The sequence below is a fragment of the Martes martes genome (assembly GCF_963455335.1).
Source record: "Martes martes genome assembly, chromosome: 5".
NCBI classification, from domain to species: Eukaryota; Metazoa; Chordata; class Mammalia; order Carnivora; family Mustelidae; genus Martes; species Martes martes.
In genome coordinates, this window is record NC_137892.1 from 105,922,052 (window position 1) to 105,943,148 (window position 21,097).

The 21,097-nt window shown below is 39.3% G+C and overlaps 1 protein-coding gene across 1 annotated transcript in view; it reads right to left on the reverse strand.

The window, feature by feature from the left end:
- Positions 1-21,097, reverse strand: part of RANBP17 (RAN binding protein 17) — a 319,731-nt gene that overhangs the window by 47,368 nt on the left and 251,266 nt on the right. Inside the window, exons 21-23 of the mRNA XM_080805045.1 lie at positions 16,713-16,801; positions 8,255-8,362; positions 5,374-5,456 (exon numbers count right to left, since the gene is read on the reverse strand). Coding sequence (XP_080661171.1) covers positions 5,374-5,456; positions 8,255-8,362; positions 16,713-16,801 — 280 coding nt within the window. The remainder of the gene's footprint in view (positions 1-5,373; positions 5,457-8,254; positions 8,363-16,712; positions 16,802-21,097) is intronic.

Genomic DNA, 21,097 nt, shown 5'->3' on the forward strand with positions numbered 1-21,097 from the left:
AGTCTTCAGTCTTCATTTACTTGACTGAATACCCTGCTGGACTCAGCGTCCTCGAAGGAAGAATCAGTAAGATTCTTTTTCTTTTTTTTTTAAAAGATTTTATTTATTTATTTATGAGAGAGAGAGAGAGAGAGCGAGCGCGTGCACAAGCAGGCAGAGTGGCAGGCAGAGGCAGAGAGAGAAGCAGGCTCCCCATCAAGCAAGGAGCCCGATGCGGGACTCGATCCCAGGACCTAGGATCATGACCTGAGCCGAAGGCAGCAGCTCAACCCACTGAGCCACTCAGGCGTCCCAGTAAGATTCTTTTTCTGTGTGTCTTATTTCTTTTCCTATCCCTTGTAACTCTTACAGTATCGGACACATAGTAAATGCTCAATAAATGCTAGCTGCCTGGATGAAAGAATCCACTGAACAGTACACACGTGTCTGGAGATCACCTTCACTTATCTGACAGCTTACTCAGTACTTCCTGCTTGTGTGCAAAGGGGAGCTACATCCAGCATGTGCGGATCTGGCGTGGATCGTGTTCCTTGAGATCTTGCTTTTGTAAGCCACCTGATCCTGGTGCTGGGATCCTCAAGGGATTGATCATTCCACCGCCTTCAGAAGACTTTCATGAGCTTTACTGTCCTACTCTACTACTTTCTTGTCACTCTGTCACTCCAAGCAAGTTTCAGATAGGATCTATCTGTCTATCTATCCAAGCAAGTTTCTGATCTATCTATCCAAGCAAGTTTCAGATAGGAACACGTGCGTATTCCTGGACAGTTTGTTTCCCAGAACTATTATTTCCTGGTGACATTTATGAAGTCTCTAGTTATTTCAAGACCAATGCATTCCTCAACCATCTTTTTGTAGTCATTCAAACATAAATATACAATCATAATCCTTTATTCTTACGCTTCTAATAGTACATGGCAGTAGTTTTCAAGCTCTTTAAAAAAAATATGTATCACCTTTTCAAAAGGTGATCCTTTCTACAAATAAACCCTAGTGCAACTACATAGCGGGTGGTTCTGGACAAGGTGGCAAGAGAGTGCCTTCTTCCCCGCTATTTGGAAAGCCTCCATGGTACTTTCAGAGATCTCTTGGGCTCTGCAAAACCCAGCTGGAAAACCACTGGTCTGTTTTCTAGGTCACGATAAATAACAGTGGCTTGTACATTGCTTTTCAAATCCAATTTAAGCATACGATTAAGTCATACCTTAAATGCACCTGGGGCATATATACTGCTTTAAAGAACACTGATGTAAATTCTTATATGTAGTGAGTAATCGTAACTGTTCCATCCATTTTTAAAGTTTAGATTTTCACACACTGAGCTTTCTTAAATCAGGTATCTAAGGAAGGAATAAAAGCAGTTCCATTTTGGCTAGTCTTATGAGAATAATCCTTATTTCTCCCTTCTGTGCACTCTTCAACCAATAGATGTCACTAAAGATACCAGTACCCAGAGGCTAAGGGAAGAAAAGATTAGACAAATGGAAATTGAGCATAAAAAACATCCAGTTCTTAAAACTGAGAAGTAGGTTTCCAAAGTAATAACATTTATTACACTGCATGCAACATTTTAACCAAAAATTTAAGAAAGAAATTTCTTTTATTAAGTTGCTCAGGCTGAATGGATCACAGCACTAAGTTTTGAAATACATGTTCTTGAAGCAATTTAAAACTCATTAGAAATAATAGGCTTGGGCTAGTAGAAAATGTGGTAAAATTTAATCCTCATCCAAATGTTACCTGGGCAGTACAAACAGGAAATTGTTTTGTGCTACTGTGGCTAACCTCATTGCTGACCCTGAGCTGTAACGGCGAGAACAGCTGAGAGCTGAAGCAAAATTAAAAACTTACATCAAAGTATATCATGACAGAATGCAGATAAATAAAACAGCATATCAAAAGTATTATTTTTCTGCCAGTCTCAAGGAGCAGGAAAGGTACAGGTATTCCACAAAATATGCAACAAATCAGGTGCTTAAATGAAAAAGAGTCCTCCTGGCTCTGCACCACCCCAACCACTGACTGCCCAAACACTGCTCATGAGACGTGAGCAGAGAAGAAACCCAGTCAAGATGGGGACAGAAGGGATCACAGAATGTTCTGGCCTCTTTTCTCCATGGGTTTCCCCTCCCTTCTACTTGGCTTACCAAAAAAATAAATAAAGCTGCTCTTCTGTGTCCTCCCAGTCACGCTCTCCCTCATCTTCCAGCCTCCTGGATGGGGACCACATGATCTCCCTCCATGAGCATATTACAGTCTCCAGAGGTAAAAGCATGAGTAATAAAACATTAAGGGGGTGAAGAGAGATCAAATCAGCTTGGCTGATGGGGGCCAGCATGGGAATCAGTGGAAGGCAGAAGACATTTTTCCACTGAGCCTTTGGTTTCCCTTAAGCTTTAGGACAGAAATCACCATCCTTTAAAGAACTGTGCTTCCTCAGAAATATCCAAGGCATGAACTTGCTGTGGCAGCTCCTGGGTAGCACTAAGGACTATGGAGCCCTACAGGACTATCATTTGCAGTTATTCAGACTTTGAATGAAATTCGAATTCAACTGCTTGCTAGCTATGCCGTCTTTGGCAAGTTTCGTAATCTCTGGAGCTTCAGTTTCTTCCTCACAGTCATCCTAGAAGCTAACTGGTCTAAGAGCTCGCCAGGCACTACTGGACTGAACCTCATGCCCACCATATGAAGCAGGTATTCTTTTCCCCATCTAACAGGAGAGCGAAGCAAGAAAGGCTAAGCAACTTGGCCAAGGCCAAATGAGTACTGAGTGGCAGAAAATAATACCCACTCTGAGGACTCAGTAGGCTAATGAATGATAAATGGTCTAGTGTAGGAGCAGGCATGTAAGAGCTGATTAAAAAATAAAAGCTACCATTATTATGAGTCCAAGCCAAGGTGCAGAGCCTTGCTTTAATCCCCTAGTTTTTCTTTAGGGTAAAAAAAAGTGTACTGGCTTTCCTTCTCAAGAATGCTTTTTCCTCTTTTCTATTTTACCTCCTTTCTCTTCTTTCCACTCTTCCTCTCTCTCCTTCTGACTGCTCCTCTTCTTCCTCCAATGTAATCCTCACATAGTCAAGTTTCTCAACTTTTGCTACAATGCTTTTGCCTACGTCGGACAATGGGATGGAAGACTGGGTAGCTTTCAAAGCCTATAGATTTGGCATTGTTCTGAGATTGTTTCTGGTGTCACTTGCTGGACATACATTCTGTCCTAGAGGTCCAGTAACACTGGACGAGAAAGTCACTGCTCTTATCAGTCCTACTGCAATAGTGAAGAAGCCCCAAAGGAAAAAATTACACTTAGTGAAAGAAACCGGATCCAGAAAAAGAAGATACAATTGTGATTCAAAACAGAATTCTGACATTTCTAGAGTTAAAGCTCTATCAACTACTAAGCAATTCTTATACATATATTTTTCCCTAATAAGAAGTATTATTTCCTTTTTAAAAGCAAGGAAATAGAAGCTAAGCACTTATTATAGGCAGAAGAAAGCAGGACAGTGTGGTCCCAGCAGGAACAGAACCAAAAAGTGATGTGGTCAGTGGGGCCCTGTCCAAAGAAAGCTGGTTCTGTGAATGTAAGAGAATGGCTTTGGACCAAGGAAACGCATGTTTGCCAAATGCTATTCCATGTCACACCCTGTGCCAAGCCCTTTACCCGGAGTAGCTCACTTAACCACCTCTTCTAAGTAGATGGGTAGGTCATGGGGTAGTCATTATTCCTAATTTTGTGTATGAGAAAACTGGGAACAAAGAAGTATGGTGTCTTGAATGAGGGTTATGGAGTTAATAAGGGTTGGTACTATGATTGATTGGGACTCAGAGCTTTTAATTTCCCAAAACTGTGCCTTTTCTTTTCTTTTTTAGCAGGCCCCATACCCAGCATGGAGCCCAGTGGGGGGCTTGAATTCACAACTCTGAGATCAAGACCTGAGCTGACATCAAGAGTTGGATGCTTAGCCAACTAAGCCACACAGGTATCCCCAAAACTATGCTTTTTCTAAGATACTGTTTTGGAAAATGTCCAGAAATGTAAAACAATGAAAGGAGTTAGATATATACTGGAAATACAGTGAACTGCATTGAGAATATTCGAGAAGGGGTCCATTTTTACCTTTAGGAGGCAAAGCATTTCTATTTTATTTGATTCTAAAGTGTCTATTTTCAACAGATAAATAAAATTGTGACAATGTAGTTGCTGGTACAGATGAATATAGGAGAGTGCAAGATTACTACCTTAAATAGGTGCTTTATGTAGTTTTCATACACTTATAGTCTCAAACTCTAAAAATCAAATGTACAATTAAGACTAAGCATTTTAAACAAAGGCCTATAATGCATTTAGATGATCATCCAGAGTGGGTTTTGAATTGAAGTGAAAACACTTTCTTTTTTTTTTTTTAAACAAAACAAAACAAAACCAGGCTTTTACTTTTAAAAAGGTGATACACTTTTAGTGGTTGTTCCTATGCATATGTGTGCACACACTCACACTCACACACACTCAAAGAGGCTTTACAAAATTTTGTAAAATCTGTTTCAAGGTGCTAAAAAAAAAAAAAATAGAATCACAGGTAATTTTTGAGACCAAATGTACTCAGAGTTGGCTACTGATTTGGAAAAGTAAGAACCAACAGCCAAAAAAGAAAACACAGGCTAAGAGGAGAGGACACAGGGAACCATCTCTCAAGAAGAGCACTGTACGGAGCCCGGCCTGTAGGCAGCATCCAGCCAGCGTGGGGCAAACTAAACAGAGGATTCTTATCCATCCTCCCCCCCATTCCCAGGTTCCAAAAAGATCTCAGAGAGTTGAGGATTTCCTTGATGAAGCTGTCAGAATTGGCAAGAATTAGGGTTTATGGTAGTCCTAAGGCTCAAGTCTAACTGCTAGCTGAATTTTTTGGACAATAATTGAACAGGACTAGTTTTACTAGAGAACTCTGATTCTAAGGGTGCAGTGCCCCCAAATTCCCTGTCATAAAATATTTACTGCTCTTCAGGAGGAGATCTTTCCAAAATTCAGTGCTGGTGACATACTAGTCTAAGTGCTCCTTGAGTCACAATAGCAAATTCCCTGATGGAACTTTTCAATACTCTATCTAGTGGATTCCCTTTGCTTACTGACACTGCAATTTTATCCAAAAGAGATTCATCAAGTTGGTCAGGCATGATTTGTAGTCAAAGGTGTGCTGCTTACTTACTTTTGATGCCAATATGATAGCTGTACCTGGCTTTCCGCACTCCTATCACCCACTTCACAAATTCATACAGATAGGAAGGTTCAAAAGAACAAAATAACTAACATCTTTCTTTTCTCCAAGGAGATAAAGTTATATTGCTGAGACAAATATGGAAAAAGATACTCACCGTAAGTGCAAATCATTTTACTAGCTTCTCTGAAGAGAAGAATTCCATTAGGAGATGATACATCAAAATTCAAACGCTGAGATCTAAGAAATACAGCAAAAAAATCAGACTCTATATGTAGATAAAGAAACCAGATGTAGATTGAAAGTGCTTAGCATTTCCATTTATTAGAAGTAGCAGAGTACAATTACCCTTTTAAAAAAAGATTTTTTTTTTTTTGAGAGGGAGACCGTGTGCCTGCACGCATGAGTGTGAGTGGGGGGAGGGGCAGAGGGCGAGAATCTCAAGCAGACTCTCCATTGAGCACAGAGCCCAGGGCGGGGCTCCATCTCACAACCCACCAGATCATGACCTGAGCAGAAACCAAGAGTCAGATGCTTAACTGACTAAGCCATCCAGGCGCCCCTACAATTATCCTTTTAAAAAAAATGCCACTCCATTAAACAACTGTTGATAAAATATGTGTGCTGACTTCTCACTATAAAGACATTAGGACAATTAAGAAGAGTTAATTTCATTCATTTGCTGATTCAAAGAATTCACTTTTATCTATCAAAACTATTATCTTGACATCCTACGTGGCAGACCACCTCCTCTCTTTTCTTTTCATGCAAAGTGGTTGACAGAGAGTAATAAAAAAAACACAGGTGTGTGTATGTAAGTTTATATAAATTCCTGGCTAGAGGTTTGCATTCGTAATCTCCTGTAGTGCTCCATCCGTATTTTTAAAACAAATTTTAAAGTGACAGAAGGTCTAGGTACTTTTAATACTACTCATATGCAAAATGAATCATCTGATACTTTAGGCATATTTCAAATACATTAAATCCCATTCAGACTATAGTTTCCATGGCACATAGCTCAAAGAAAGAGAAGTCCTAGAAGTTCTAAATGAGAACAATTCTACTTCCCGGGTTTCTGATGGGTACAGGAACAGTATGAACAGGATAAAGGACTGATATGCCATCCTGACATAATACTTGTTTTTTTAACATCAGTTTGTCTTTAGTTGGCTCTGATATGCCTGGTCTCTGTGCTTTCAAAAAATAGTGGTATATATTTTTAAAGGACTAGCAAAAAATATGAAAGCGGGACTTAGCAAAGAAATGCCCAAAAAGCAAAGATACTTGCTAAAGTCCTTTTGCCAGGAATGATGAATTGTTGCTTCTCCATGCTTTTTCAAAATGCTTTAGAATAAGGTACAATGATAACTGATTAGAAATATTGTGAACTTTTGATAGTTGGCATGTAATTACTGACTAAAGAAATGAACATACATAATTCATATTAGATTCTGGAGAAATATAGACAAGATAACATATTTTCTCAGATTATAGATTTTCACTAGGAACTTACTATAACAGTTGTGCTAGATAGATATGAATCATTTGCCTACGGCAGGTATAAAATATATACTGCAATGATTTTTTCATTTAGTATTAAATGTTATAGCAGCAATATATAATATCAATTATCTGGTTGAAAACATCATAATCAAAAACAAATTTGTAATATGAAATATATAGGTACCCTTCCTTTAGTATCTAAGATACATATGAGAATATGAGAACAGTTTTTAAAAAATGAATAGCCTCAAAAAGAATTATACTCACATTTCTTTATTTGCCAGGTCTTTTCCCACCTCGTTTAATAGATTTTAAATTATTACTGGAAAAAGCCCAGCACGAGAGCGGAATTACAGCTACAGTCCATAGTCCTTCTCTGTCTGGCTAGCTCCCTTTCAACATGTAGTTTACAAAGAGGAACTGATGAAACAGGATGGCTAAGTGACAGGTAATTTGGTGCAAAGCCATATTCACAATGACATATTTTAAAGAGGTAAAACCAATTAGTTTTCTGCAGTTTTTCTCTTTTAGCTACATCTTTGTTAATATTTATATGCAGAGTATTTGAATATCTGCTCGTCTGTGCAATTATAAGGTCAACTGGGCATTTTTTTTTATTTTTAAGTTTTTAGGCAATTTTCAAGACGTGTTGTTGTTGCCAAAAAAGGAAGGGTTGTAGCTGCTATTTGTTTCAGTCTTAAAAATTTTTATTAACATATAGTGTCATATTAGTTTCAGAACCACTATGAGATTACACCTTACACCTGTTACAATGGCTAGAGTCAAAAAGACAAGAAATAACAAGCGTTGGTGAGAATGTGGAGAAAAAGGAACCCCTGGGCACTGTTGGTGGAAGGCAAAACGGCGGAGCCACTGTTTAAAGAGGTATGGAGGGTGCTCAAAAAATTAAAACTAGAACCACCAGATGACCCAGCAGTTCCCACTACTGGGTATTTACCTCCCCACTCTCAAATGAAAACACTAATTCAAACAGATACATGCACTCTTGTTTATTGTCATCGCTACTTAAATGAGAAGGTTGAGCACATAAATCATCACATAGGTGCACGCTGGCAAAGAGGAAGAAGGATAACTTAGGAGTCAAAGCAGGGACAATCCCGGAGGCTCCTGAGATGAACTATGAGTCCATGAACTGCTCTGGGTCTCAGTCCCCTTCTTCATAAAGAAGCAGCTCAACTCAGAGACTTCTAAACTTCTTTCCTGCTTCAAAAGTCTACGGAATTGCAGTTAAGCAGCGAAAGAGTTAAAATAGCTGCCCTACCTCCATCTGCGCCTTTGACTATTTTAAATAATGGTGGCCGTAGTCTTCCATCTCACACACCTAAGTGTATTACGTTTTTACCCCCAAGAGGTCTCAACCTGGGGCTCTAATTCTATGGCTTTCACCGGTTATTTGAAAACTTCGGGTTCCTGAGTTCTTGCTAAGCGAATATACACATACCAGGCAGGAAAATCTGACTTCTGGAGATGCCGTCGAACAGTGATTTTTCCCCCTCCCCCAGTGCACTTCTTACCTATTTTGCATCAGTTCTGCCATAAGTTTTAAGATGGGAGTGGTACATGCTGGCTCGCCATACCACCGCTCGATCGTCCTCTGAAGAATGGGAAGATATGTGGGGTACCTTTTATGAAGCCTGTTAAAGAACTTAAGGGTCAAAAGAAATATTGTTCCTGAAGATTGGCAGCACTTAAAGAGCAAAGAAGGAACCCACATTTGCTCTATGTTTAGTATACAACGGCAATTTTATAAATTGCTCTCCCTAACCTGCACAGCTGTACATTTTTTGGGGGGAGGGGCTGTAAATGATTTGTTCTTCTTTGTACCATATCCCACACATTATGTTGCTTCATTCTTGGTATATACTATAAATAGAAGACATACTCTGAAAGAACACACATAAGAATCATGCTTAATACTGTATGAAAGGAAAAGAAATTTAACGAGGATAAAAACATATTTGAATTGTTAATGCCAGTTTCTTGGGTATTAGATTACTTAAGAAAATATGCTTATTATAAAATTTTGAAAATATATAAAAGTAGAGGGAAATAATAATAATAAGCCCCATACATCTATCTTTCAGCTTAGAAACTACCTACTCTCTTTTTGTTTTTTTAAGTTGTTGACTTGCTTGGCTTGGTCCCACTGTAGCAGCTCCAAGGAGCACTGGAGATGTTAGCTTGAAGAAAAGCTCTGGGTCACTTTTAATGCACTCAGGGTCAGCTAAAAGGTAGTACCATGTACACCCAAGGAGAAGCTCTCAAACATCCTCAGCAACAGTAAGAAGTATGTGCCTCTGCTAAGTCAATGGCTGAGACCAGCAGAACTGGAAAACTCTGACTCACCTCTCCTGGCCCTTTAAGCCATAATTGACTCCTTCCTTGACAAATGGACACATAAATATAAAATTAAGGCCTAAAATTGCAGCAGGAAAAAAAACACAACAACTCTTGATATGCCACTCCTTCACTTCCTTTTTCTTTTCCTATTCTCTAGGTCTCTCTCTTTCTGATGTTTTCTTGTCTTTTTGTTTCAATGAAAGTGCTGAATGGAATCACTTAATGGTATACCTTCCCTGTGGGTATGGGTAGAGATCTCCATGGTGAAAAGAATACAATTTTCTTCCCTGCTCTTAGAATACATTTCAAATTCATTAGGATAGCATACAAGGCCCTTTAAGATCCAGTCCCTGCATACCTTCAGACTCCTCTCTTAGGACTCCTGCCTTATCCATGATTCAGCCATTCTTAATCCTCTGCAAATCCACAGATGCCAACTCTATTTTTTTAAAAGATTTTATTTATTTATTTGACAGAGAGAGACACAGCAAGAGAGGGAACACAAGCAGGGAAAGTGGGAGGAGGAGAAGCAGGCTTCCTGCTTGGCAGGATGTGGGGCTCGATCCCAGGACCATGGAATCATGACCTGAGCCAAAGGCAGACGCCTAATGACAGCCACCCAGGTGCCCCAGATGTCAACTCTCTTGTCTCCATTCCTCTACTTGCAGCTTCTTCTGCTTTAACCCATTCCTGTCTTTCAACATCTAGCTCAAGTTCACGTCCCATGGGACGGTGAAACCTTCTCTCTTTTTTTGTCAAAAGGCATCAATCTCTTTCTTATCTATGTTCAATGAGCACTCTGACCCCATCTCTCTTTTTTTTTATTATGTTAGTCGCCATACAGTACATCATTAGTTTTTGATATAGTGTGCTCAACATCACTAACCATCAGGGAAATACAAATCAAAACCACAATGAGATACCACCTTACACCAGTTAGAATGTTAAAAATGAACAAACAGGAAATGACAAATATTGGCAAGGATGTGGAGAAAGGGGAACACTCTTACACTGTTGGTGGGAATGCAAGCTGGTGCAACCACTCGGGAACAGTACGGAGGTTCCTCAAGATGTTAAGAATAGAGCTACCCTACGACCCAGCAATTGCTCTACTAGGTATTTACCCCAAAGATACAGATGTAGTGAAGAGGCACAGGCATCCCAATGTTCAGAGTAGCAACGTCCAAAAGAGTCAAACTGTGGAAGGAGCCAAGATGCCCTTCAACGGATGCATGGATAAAGAAGATGTGGTCCATATGTACAATGGCATATTACTCAGCCGTCAGAAAGGATGATGACCCCACGTCTCTTACAACAGACTCTACTAGTGTTGCTTGCTTGTGCTACCGGCCTGCCCCATTAGATAGTGAGTTTCCAAAGGGCAAAGATTGTGCTTCCCTACCTTGCCCCCACCATTGTTGCTTGCCCCTCAGAAGCCTTCCTGGCCTCCCCTCTCTGAAGACTTAGCTGGTATGTTTCCTGTATGTGGCTGTGGTACCCTGTGCTAATGCTTTTATGTCTCTTTATCTCTTCTATTATATTATATGCTTCTTGAGGGTAGGGCCTACGCACTTGTTGTATACATGGACCTGGTACAAAGTGGGCTTCAATAAATATGTGTTGCTGTAAACCTGTCAACCTAAAAATGAGGTATAGCATACTTGATGAGAAGTATCTATTTCTTTTTAACTGTGCATTTCATTTTGAAGCTTCAGGAACTAATTCACACAACGTTCAATAAAATAAGCCTTCTAATCCCTTAAGAGTGGCAAGCTCCCCCAAATTGCAAAAAGCAATACTTTTGTCTCCCCAGATATACAATGTTAAGGCTCTGTATTTGCATGTGTTGTATTTGTATATGTTGAAAGAATTTACTTAACAAGTATTTACTAAAGGCCTAGTCTATAACTGTGTATTCATTGTTTTAGACTCTCTGGAGACACAAGTGAACCAAACATTGAAAAATTCCTGCCCTCATGCAATTTACATTCTAATAAGAAAAGAGAAAAAATAAATAAAAGACATATATAATACGTTAGAAAGTACTACAAAGGAAAATAAGGTGAAGAAGGGAGGTAAGTGTTCTGGTTGGAATAAAATGAAAAAAATGAAATCAATGAACTTAATTATTAATTCCATTTTGGCGGTTGTCAGATAACTTACTGCTTTTTCCACGTAGTAGAAAATACGCTATTTTTGATAGCTCACAGATACTATGTGCTATTTACTGTGCTAGGGGTGAGGGATCCAGAGATACGTAAGACATCGCTTTTATTCTTGGGGAATTCATCCGCAAGTCTGGGTGGCTGACATACAACAGAGATGCTCTTGAGTACCCCAATTCAGAGGCAGTGTCAGAGGAGCAGAGGTGAGAAGAGATTTCACTAAGAGATCTCCTGAGCACAAACTCAGTGATCTTAGTGGGGAAGCATCGGAAAGTCTCGTCAAGAAACTGTGAAGAGCCCAATCTCAGAACCTAAGAGTATCGTAGGCACACGCAAGCCCCTTTGCCAGGCATTCTAAAGGCATCCAGACCATCCTATTTTTCAGAGCACACTGCATTCACTATGGGAGAAAGCCGGGGGATAGGAGGGGATGCTTCCTTTTCTGTGCAGAATGAGAGTGGGGCCAATTCTAATATGCTTCTGACAGAGGTGACTGCCACAGAGAAAATGAGTGATTACTGGAAAGCAGAGTAGAGGTCTACCAAGCAGGGAGGTGAAAAGGGCTGCAGAGTGAGAGTGCCAGACTCAGATTACAGGGTGAGAAGCAGACCCTGCTCTTGGAGTTTAATTTTCCAGGGCCTGTGAGGACCATGTATATACGGAAAGCAGGAGGACAGTGGGAGCCCTTAGGTAGAAGAGGCACAGACCTAACTGCTCTCACCTAAACCTTCTTGATGAATTCCTAACGTCTACATCAGATAAAAGAAAGATCAAAAGCATTAATGATAGGATGCCACCTTAATCAGATGCCAAATAGGACACAATGAGAAATACGGGGTTTCCTTCTTGACAACCACCACCCATCCATCCACCCACAGCGTAGTTAGTATAACTTACCATGTGCCTGGCCCCAAGTAAACAGAAATGAGGAAAAATGTAATTCTTTCCCTCCGGGATCTCATAGTAGGGAAAGCATGGTAATATCCTAGAAGGCAATAAAGGAGTTTTTCTTAAAACTGTTAGGAGATAGGGGTGTGAGGATGTGATTCCAGAAGAGAAACAGCCTGCCAGTTCAGAGCTTATTTTAAAGGTATTCCATGAATGCAGAACAGTGTACCTTGTCCACGAAGGCAAATGCTGCTGGCAGTCTTTCCTTTCTCTCCTGTCTAGCAAATGCCAATGCACCTTTCAACACCTTGCCCAACTTCCACTTCCCTGAGAAGCCTACTTATTTTTGTTTGTTTGTTTTGCCAAAAATGCCAGTCTCTTCCTCTTACATGTTCATACGGTCCTTTGCATACATCTTTGTGACAACACACTATCCGTTAGCATGTTATTTATACTAGTGAATATTAGTATGTTAACCCCCCAGATAGTGAGCTTCTAAAGTGCCATCTATTTTATTCATTCTGGTAAAAAGCAGTCCTTTTAGTCCTCAGGCCTGACACACAGGACTTAAAACAATGCTTGCTGAAGTGATTTTTCAGGTGTACTTTCTTCCCTATTTCAGTCTGTCCAACGCAGTGCCGATTACTTTCTTCTTGAAATACAATTCTGATTTTGTCAGTCAGATGGAAACAACTGCCTCACACTATCTATGGGATAAGGGTCTAAATTCCTTAGCTTGATATTCAGGGGTCCCAGGCAACCTGCATTTCCCACCATGAAATCAGTGGTACCTACAGCAAAACATCTTCTCCTTTACTCCCCTTCCGAGACCTGTGCTTGGGGCAACCGAAAACCTCTTACTTCATCGTTCCAATACTCTAATCCTACTTGTTTGGTTAGATTCAGGGAAACAGCCACACTTTGACAGAGCCCATCCTGATTCCCCGGCTAAATTCAATCACTCTATTTGTGTCTGTTGTTACGGCAGTCATCATCTTCTGTATTTTATTACAGTCATGTATGTAGGTATCTAACAGTCTCTATTTAATTATAAGCTCATTTGGGGGTAGGATTTGAGTCTAAGTAATCTACATCCCTCATGAAACCTAGCACAATCCTTAGCCAAATTTTCTGAATAAGTGAGCAAATGGGATCCCTCTGTCTCATTCCATATTTGGGAGAGGAACGGACCTAACAACAGTGCTGGAGGACTTCCTTTACGCCAGACATTACAGTGGGCCCTTTACAGATGTCAGTTCACGCACTTCTTACACTACACCTGTGAGACAGGTATGATTAGCCCTGTTTCGTGGAGGAGAAAACTGATTCTGAGAGAGTGAAGAAGTTCCCCAAAGCCCCCACAGGTTAAGTGGTGAAGCCAGGACCGGACTCCACGACTGTTTTATTCTGAGGTTTGCACCCTTCTGCATACCTACACAGGGTCTAGACTTGTCTTTGTATGATGTGTTTACGCATGCTAATAAATAGCACCGATGACCTGACTGAAAACCAGTGGACTCAGAGATCAGGTTATGACAATCATACACATTTCTTTTTTCTTTTTTTTCCAATTGCTGTCTGGATCCTTGACACTTAGCAGTCTAAGTATGACCTGGGAAAAAGTCTAAACAAGGTAGCTAAATGCAGTGCAAGGTAAGGTGCTTTTATACTGTCGTGTTCTCACTATAGGGGCAAAGAAGTGTATCAACGATTCCTCAATTCTTCAGCAGCGGAACAATTTATCAACATGTTTGCTATGTAGTTTCAGGCAATTTAGTTTTGGAAGGACAGTGATAAGCAATGCAGTTCGTGTAGCAGTTAATGCAGTCAGTGTTTACAGAAATGTTTTTGAATTAAATAGCTAACCACTAAAATAGCATTTTATCAAATAATCGCCATAAATAAAATGCATTTTGACTTTAAGATGACATGTGCTCTTATAGGACATTTCTTCTGCATGCTAAGGACTGTATAACGAATTAAAGAACACACATTTATGTGAATAAAAGGCAAAAATAAACTTTCCCCAGCAGTAATGTGGGAATCATCACTGATGGTTTGACATATCAATATTTCAGTAAGAATAAATGACTTTCATATCCATGTTTTTTTTTAAACTATATACTTATTCATTTTTACATTACTAGAATACTTGGAAAAGAATCTATACTTTATCACCTGAAACTGCTTAAAGTATTTCAAAATATTTTAATAAAGCTTTTTGGATTATCTAATAATGTAACTTTTAAACAAATTTTACTATTATTATAAATATTTGCTCTTCATCCCTTGCCCAAAGGAAAACTATAAATCTTGTCTCAACTGAATGAACACCATTTATCATATTCATTTTGTTGTCAATACAATTATGAAAAGCCTTTGGCCTTTTCCCAAGGAAGCTGATTTGCTACTGAAACTCAATTATTATAAGCAAAGCCGGTACCAAGCCAACCTGTTTGGCAGTTCTAACACAGCTTCCTGCATAACTGACCCTTCGCCCTCCACCACGGACCCTAATAACATCAACATCTATGGTCACGTGGAGGAGACAATAGTTTCCAGTTCAAAACAAAACATTAAGTCCCGAGGCCTTCCATTTGCTATTGTCTGCCATCTGCTGGACAAAAGTTTCATTTCAGCTATAGGTGCCAAAGAGACGAAGCTGGGGAGGAAATGGAAAACAGACTTAATTAAAAACTTAAATTATATATAATACGTTCTATGAATTTTAGGCAGTATCAATTATGGCAGATATTTATATTTTTTGGCACTGCGGGGAAAGGTTCTGGACATGACTCTTGGTTGGGACTGCCGAGGAGGGAAACATGAAGCATTAATTATTGGGCATCCTAGATTTGCAGCTTGGTTCAAGATCACGATCACTTTTAAAGTGCCGAAACTAGGTTCTTATGATTTTTCAAATAAATGAAAGTTTTTACTTTGTGAGCTTCTATTTATGTTTAGATAAACAAAGGTCACATGTGATTTCAGTGCATTCTTCATAGTTAAAAGAATTTTAGGACTTTCCATATTAAAAACTACAGTCTCTCTACATGTACTTTGCATGCTGAAATAGACACGGTTCTTCAATGACACAGAAAATTCTTATCTCTAATCCTTCTATGGACACATATAGCTGATGAAGTAGGTTTTATTTTTTTTAAACATTTTTTTAAAAACACTTTTTTATAGATTTTATTTATTTATTTCACAGACAGAGATCACAAGTAGGCAGAGAGGCAGGCAGAGAGAGGAGGAAGCAGGCTCCCTGCTGAGCAGAGAGCCCGATGCGGTGCTCGATCCCTGGACCCCGAGATCATTACCTGAGCTGAAGGCATAGGCTTTAACCCACTGAACCACCCAAGCACCCCTGATGAAGTAGGTTTTAACGGTAACTAAAAATGTAAGTTAGTATTCAAATTAATCTTAAAAAAATTTTTTTTAATGTGTAGAGTTCTCCCTAAAATGTGCCCAGATTCCTTGTTAGCTATGTTTTTGGCCTAACTGTGGCATCCATAGTGAAAAACTGCCTTTAAGAAGTTTCTTCTGCAATTTAATTTATGAAGGAAGTTTGGATAAGAAGAACCTGAAAAGAGCAACTGAGAAACAGTGTAACTTAAAAAAAAAAAATAGCTTTAAGGCTATCGAATTCTTCTTAGGTGCTCTGATGGTTTTACATATAAAGACATGAAAACATATTATACCTATATGACTTGTATAAATTGTCACTTTCTGTTAGGATCAAGGAGGATTCATACAATATTATTAAAACAATATTAATAGCAACTATTTATGACTCCCAAGTGTTTCCAACATTATATAAAATGTGCTATCTATTTTAATGGTCGCAGTGAGCCATGATGCTGGATGTCTCCTTTTTTAAATGAGAAAACCAACTCACAGAAGTGAAACGACTTGCCAAGGTTTACACGGCAAGTAGAGACCTGGATTTTAAGCCTGGTCTGACACCAAAGTCCGTGCTCATCTCACTCTTATGTGAAGAGGTATTTCTGTGGGGGATGTTTGTTTCTTTGTTTATTTATGTTGTTCTCTGTACCAAACCTTGGCAAAGGAAAATTCAGATTTTATACCAAAGGAAAAATCCTGACCATTTATTTCCCCTTTTTCATGTCCATTAAAATTTTCATGATGGTGAAAAACTGTAGCATGATGAATTAAGCCTCTGAGAGATAAAATAACCTTCTCAGCCCTGCTAATTGAGATGGAGTAGAAATTCAAATCTGCTCGAAAATGCCAAATGGTAAGAGTCATTGATCCTGAGTTAAAGATATTAGCCTGATTATCCCTGCAATCCCTACATAAACAATCATTTGGGGATGTGATTTTTAAGTTGTCAATATTTAACGGCACCAAAAAGTGACCTCTCTGAGCTGGGTCTCCAAATGCTGTGCTCAGTTATCTGCACTGCTGCCACTGTGCTGTAATTTTTAGCTGATTACACATTAGTTCATTTAGCTTTGTTTCCTCTTCCCTACTGTGCCATACTATTAAACGAAAGCAAGGGGCCTGGCATCCCTCTGTGCACAGAGCTGGTATTGTCACAGTGTAATAAGGATACATCCAGTCAAACAGCATGGTGTAGCTGGTCTTTGTGTTCAGTGCAAAGGCAATCCCTCGAAGATCTCTTGCCAGCCCGATCAACATACGCTGTCAGTGGGAAAGAGACACAGTAATTGATTTTCACGTTAGCACAGAGCAGATGGAGTAATAATCAGGCAATAATGACCACATATCTGATTTTGATTCATTAGCTAAAATGTCTCGCTCGGATCCCTTTCTATAGAAAACCATAGACCCTTTTAAACAAACAGACCATCAAATCTGCTGACCAACCCGACTTCACTTCTTATAAATTGAGCTAAGTTATAATTCCAGTAGTTTAGGAACATTTGGATTCTTCATATACTTTGTTTCTGAATAATGCCAATTAGGGAAAAAAAAAGCGGGGGGGGGTAGGGGAGGTGAGGATTGATAATTCCACAGAACAGAGATGCTCAGGGTCCAGACATTATTGAATAATAGCAAAATCTTAACCACACCGGCTTGCACGCAATTGGTCCCACTATGCAACCTAGCGTTTATCCTGGAAGCACACTGGAATTCAAAGATCCCAAAAGAGTATCTCTAGTCACTGAGGACAAAATAAAACTGGCCAGGTGACTTTTTCCTACCATGGCATTCCGAGAAGGGCATTTGCATTCCCCAAGCAAGGAAAAGGAAAAGGTGTAAGGAAGAGAGATGTGTACTGGTTATTAGAAGACTTGAATTTGAGTCATAGCTCTGCTGCTTGACTGTAAGACTTAAGGCAAGGCAACAACTTACAGTCTCAGTTTCCTCATCTATAAAAGGGGCTACTATCGCCTCTTTCACAGAGGCATTGTGAGGAATAAATTTAATAAACTTATGTAAAAATGCCTAGCAAGAGCCCGACACGTACTAAATGTTCCATAAATATTTAGTTTCAGAGAGACAGAAAAAAAAAAACTTGACTCTTAAATAAAAGAGATCTGCCTTGTATTCTGGACTCTTAATTAAGCTGTCCTTAGGATGATGCTCGGAAGAGAAAAAGAAAACCCATGAACAGATGCTAGAATGTCAGAACAAAGAGCACAAATAAACATAATTGCAAAACAAGGGGGTGGGATAATTGAGATATGCAACTGTGATTTCTGAAGATAGTGTTTCAGTAGAAAGATTCTGCCAGGAAATGGGTTCTGAAGTCTTCTATCAGATTTTCTTTTCTTTTTCCTCACACATTGGTAAGGAATGAAAACCTCTTTATAGGAAGGCCTTTAAATGATCATCAAGGACTTGGAAGTGAATCTGAAGCCTCATCTTAATGGCTAAATAACATCTCGAAGTAAATTAAGTTTGTCTGTCAGAAGTACCTGCAATTTCTGATCGTCCCCCATCCCTGTACCTAAAAGGTGACTCGATATAACCAAAAGTCATCATTTATATTTAGTTTCTAACCACCTAAGCGTTTCTGAATTTCTGAGTCTGCAAATCCTGAATTTCTTCTCTGCTTCTTTAAGTGATTCATTCTTTTTCCTTTCCTAATCTCACTAGTCCTTGTTAGTCTAGAATCGGCTTGCCTCCTTACAGTTCTCTCATGTGACTTGCTATTTAAAAAAAAAAAAAAAAAGCCATTTTGCCTTTTATGTAACCTATTTTCACCACCTGGAACCTGTTCCCCTCTTTTGCAGCTTTTCACGTTTCTCACAGCCTCTGGAACAAAATACCTCTTCTAAGAAACCTTCTTGGAACAATCCCACTCTGAGTATTTAGCTCTGCAGTCTTTCTAAGACAGTGGGCATTTTGGTCAAACTTGTATTATGTAAACTTACAGGTTACAGTAAGTCTCCACACATACATAAGGCACCCACGTTCAGCTCTAAACTGGTCAAGAGAAAACAGGGGTTTTACTTTCCTTGTCCTAGCGCAAAGAGCTCTTAAAATATCTTTCGACTCTCTTCATTACACAAAAAGGTTTAACATTTATTTTATCACAGATTTTTCTTCTTTAAAAGATGCCAAAATAATAAAATATAAGTGCCTCGAATCTATGAAATTATATCACTGTTTAATTTCAGAAAATGTTACTATAGAGCGGAAGAAGCATGTAACAACCTAAGAACTAACTGTGTGTTTTCAGTAGTTTTCACTGGACAGGAAAATACGGTGTCCACGTGGGTAAAAAACAGATTTCTTAGGCTCAAACAGTATCTTGTATCTTACGGGAGCAAGAGAACTGTAATAGTCTATAGAGATACTCAAACGACATGAAGGGAGTACTTTCTTGGTGGCCAAAACATACCCAGCTCTGCTCTGGACAGGACGACTGCTACCTAGCAGCTCAACTGGACTACTAAGCGGTCTCAGAGAGCCAGAGGCTGTCTGATTGAAATTTAGGGAAGGAGGAGCCACGGCTCACCATCTCATTTAAAATAGTACAAAGGGGTTTATTTCAAAAGTTGCCCTTCTCCTACGGGTGGTCCACACTTGATTGATCCTATGTGTTCAGTGAGGCTGGTTTGGGGGGCCGGGTAGGTCTGGGGTATCTAATCTTAAGGATTCCTTCTGGATAGTTCGAGGAGAAACTGCTCAGTGCTTCAGTACGCCGCACGGTGAACAGTTGTCTGTGTGCCAAGTGTGAGACGAATGGGCCGGGAAACAGCTGAAATGCGGCTCCTTCCACCCTGACCCCCAAAACAGGGTTTCTAATGGAAAGTCTGACAGACCCTTTACTGTAGTGGCACTACTGGGGGCAGCTATAATATTATCCTCATAATTCTACTATATAATAACAACAAAGAAAAAGAAGGTGAAGGGTCATTGTGCTTTGTCTTTAGAATTAAGATGGCTGTCTTCATCCTTACAGCATACTCTTAATTCTGGAGACACATCTTAATAACCTCTAAATAGTTCCAACAAAAGAGCCGTGTCAGAGGAATGAGCAGGCCCCAAGGTGTTTCAACTGGAGTGTTTTCATCTGCCTTTATTGCTCTATCCCTCTCCAGAATTAAGGCAATAACCTGTGATAAATTATTCAGGAACTGCTACAGGGATCAAAGCAAAATCATTCTGTTAAAGTGCTGTTTGCAACATTTGGCACTTAGTGCGAAAACTTTTAATGTGCGCATGCTGAAAATCAAGGATTTTAAATAATTTAACATTGTGGAGTTTTTACGAAGGGACTAAAGATAGCAGGTTCCTATTTAACTGCTCCTCTTCCTCCGAGAAGTTTTCATTCATTTTCCTTAAACTCGATGACGTCATGGCCAAATACAAAATGATGCACGAGTCAAGGGAGTAGTGGACTATATTTCACTATGGATACAATTATAGGGGGAACACACACACATTTTGAACAAATGCTTTGGAGCCAGGACCTGTCACAGCATTTTCTTTCTTTTTCCCTTTACAATGAAAGGAAAAACCCAAGACAAAAATTCAATGTTCTCTTCAATTTTATTAGGACTAAGTAAGAAAACAAAGCTATAAATTTAAGAGTTTTGCAGCATTTCTTCCCCTCACAACCATATTTCAATTTGGCAACACAGGTCCTTGCTGCTTCTGTTCATCCTGAAATCCGCATTTGAAAAATATCTATAAATAGGGAGTTAGAAAATGCTGGTAAGGGTTGCAAATTAAATGAATTTGGCAGTCCTGCGGCATTTTCATAGAGATATTTTAACAGCATCACCTCCTGTGGATTGGAATACTAAATACTTTATTGAAGAACAAAACAGAACTGTTTTTATCTCTAGTACTTGCAAAATGAAGTACCTGAAAGCACTTTTGCATGTATTATTTATTCATCATGATAGAAAAATAGCCGTAACCTAATAAATTACATTTAAAAGCATTTAGTGCAAAAGTTTTGTTTATGATAAAGCAACAGATTTAGTTCTTTATCGGTAGCTTAAAGCACCAAGTTTTCTTTATACAAATTAGACAGATGGTGCTTACAGTAGAATTTACTAAAGGTCTGTCACAACAAATGCAGCCAAGCTGCATATTTAATCACTGCAGAATCTTGTCTACCTGCAGCTGCCAACTGCTAATCCAATTTCCCTGATAAATGTGGCAAGAGACACGATCAGCAATAAAGAGCATCTAACTCCATTTTCCTGCAGGGCGTCTTTTGATGAACATTTAGGACGGAAGCACGGAGTGCACTGTGTGGCCTTGGTTCGTGGCAGCTGCATGCATTCTGAGGCACAGTTCTCAGGTTACTCACTTAATTCTGCCACTATCATTACGTTGCTATTGATCTCAGTAGCTGTTGCCTACACAGCATTACTCTAGATGAAGCTGAATCAGGCAGTTATCATGCATCAAACTTGCTCAAAAGCCTGGAGATTTCCCCTTAATTACTTGTGATTTTATTTGCAAATACCGTTAAAGTGTAATCAAGCAGTCACTTTCCAGGGTCGTTAA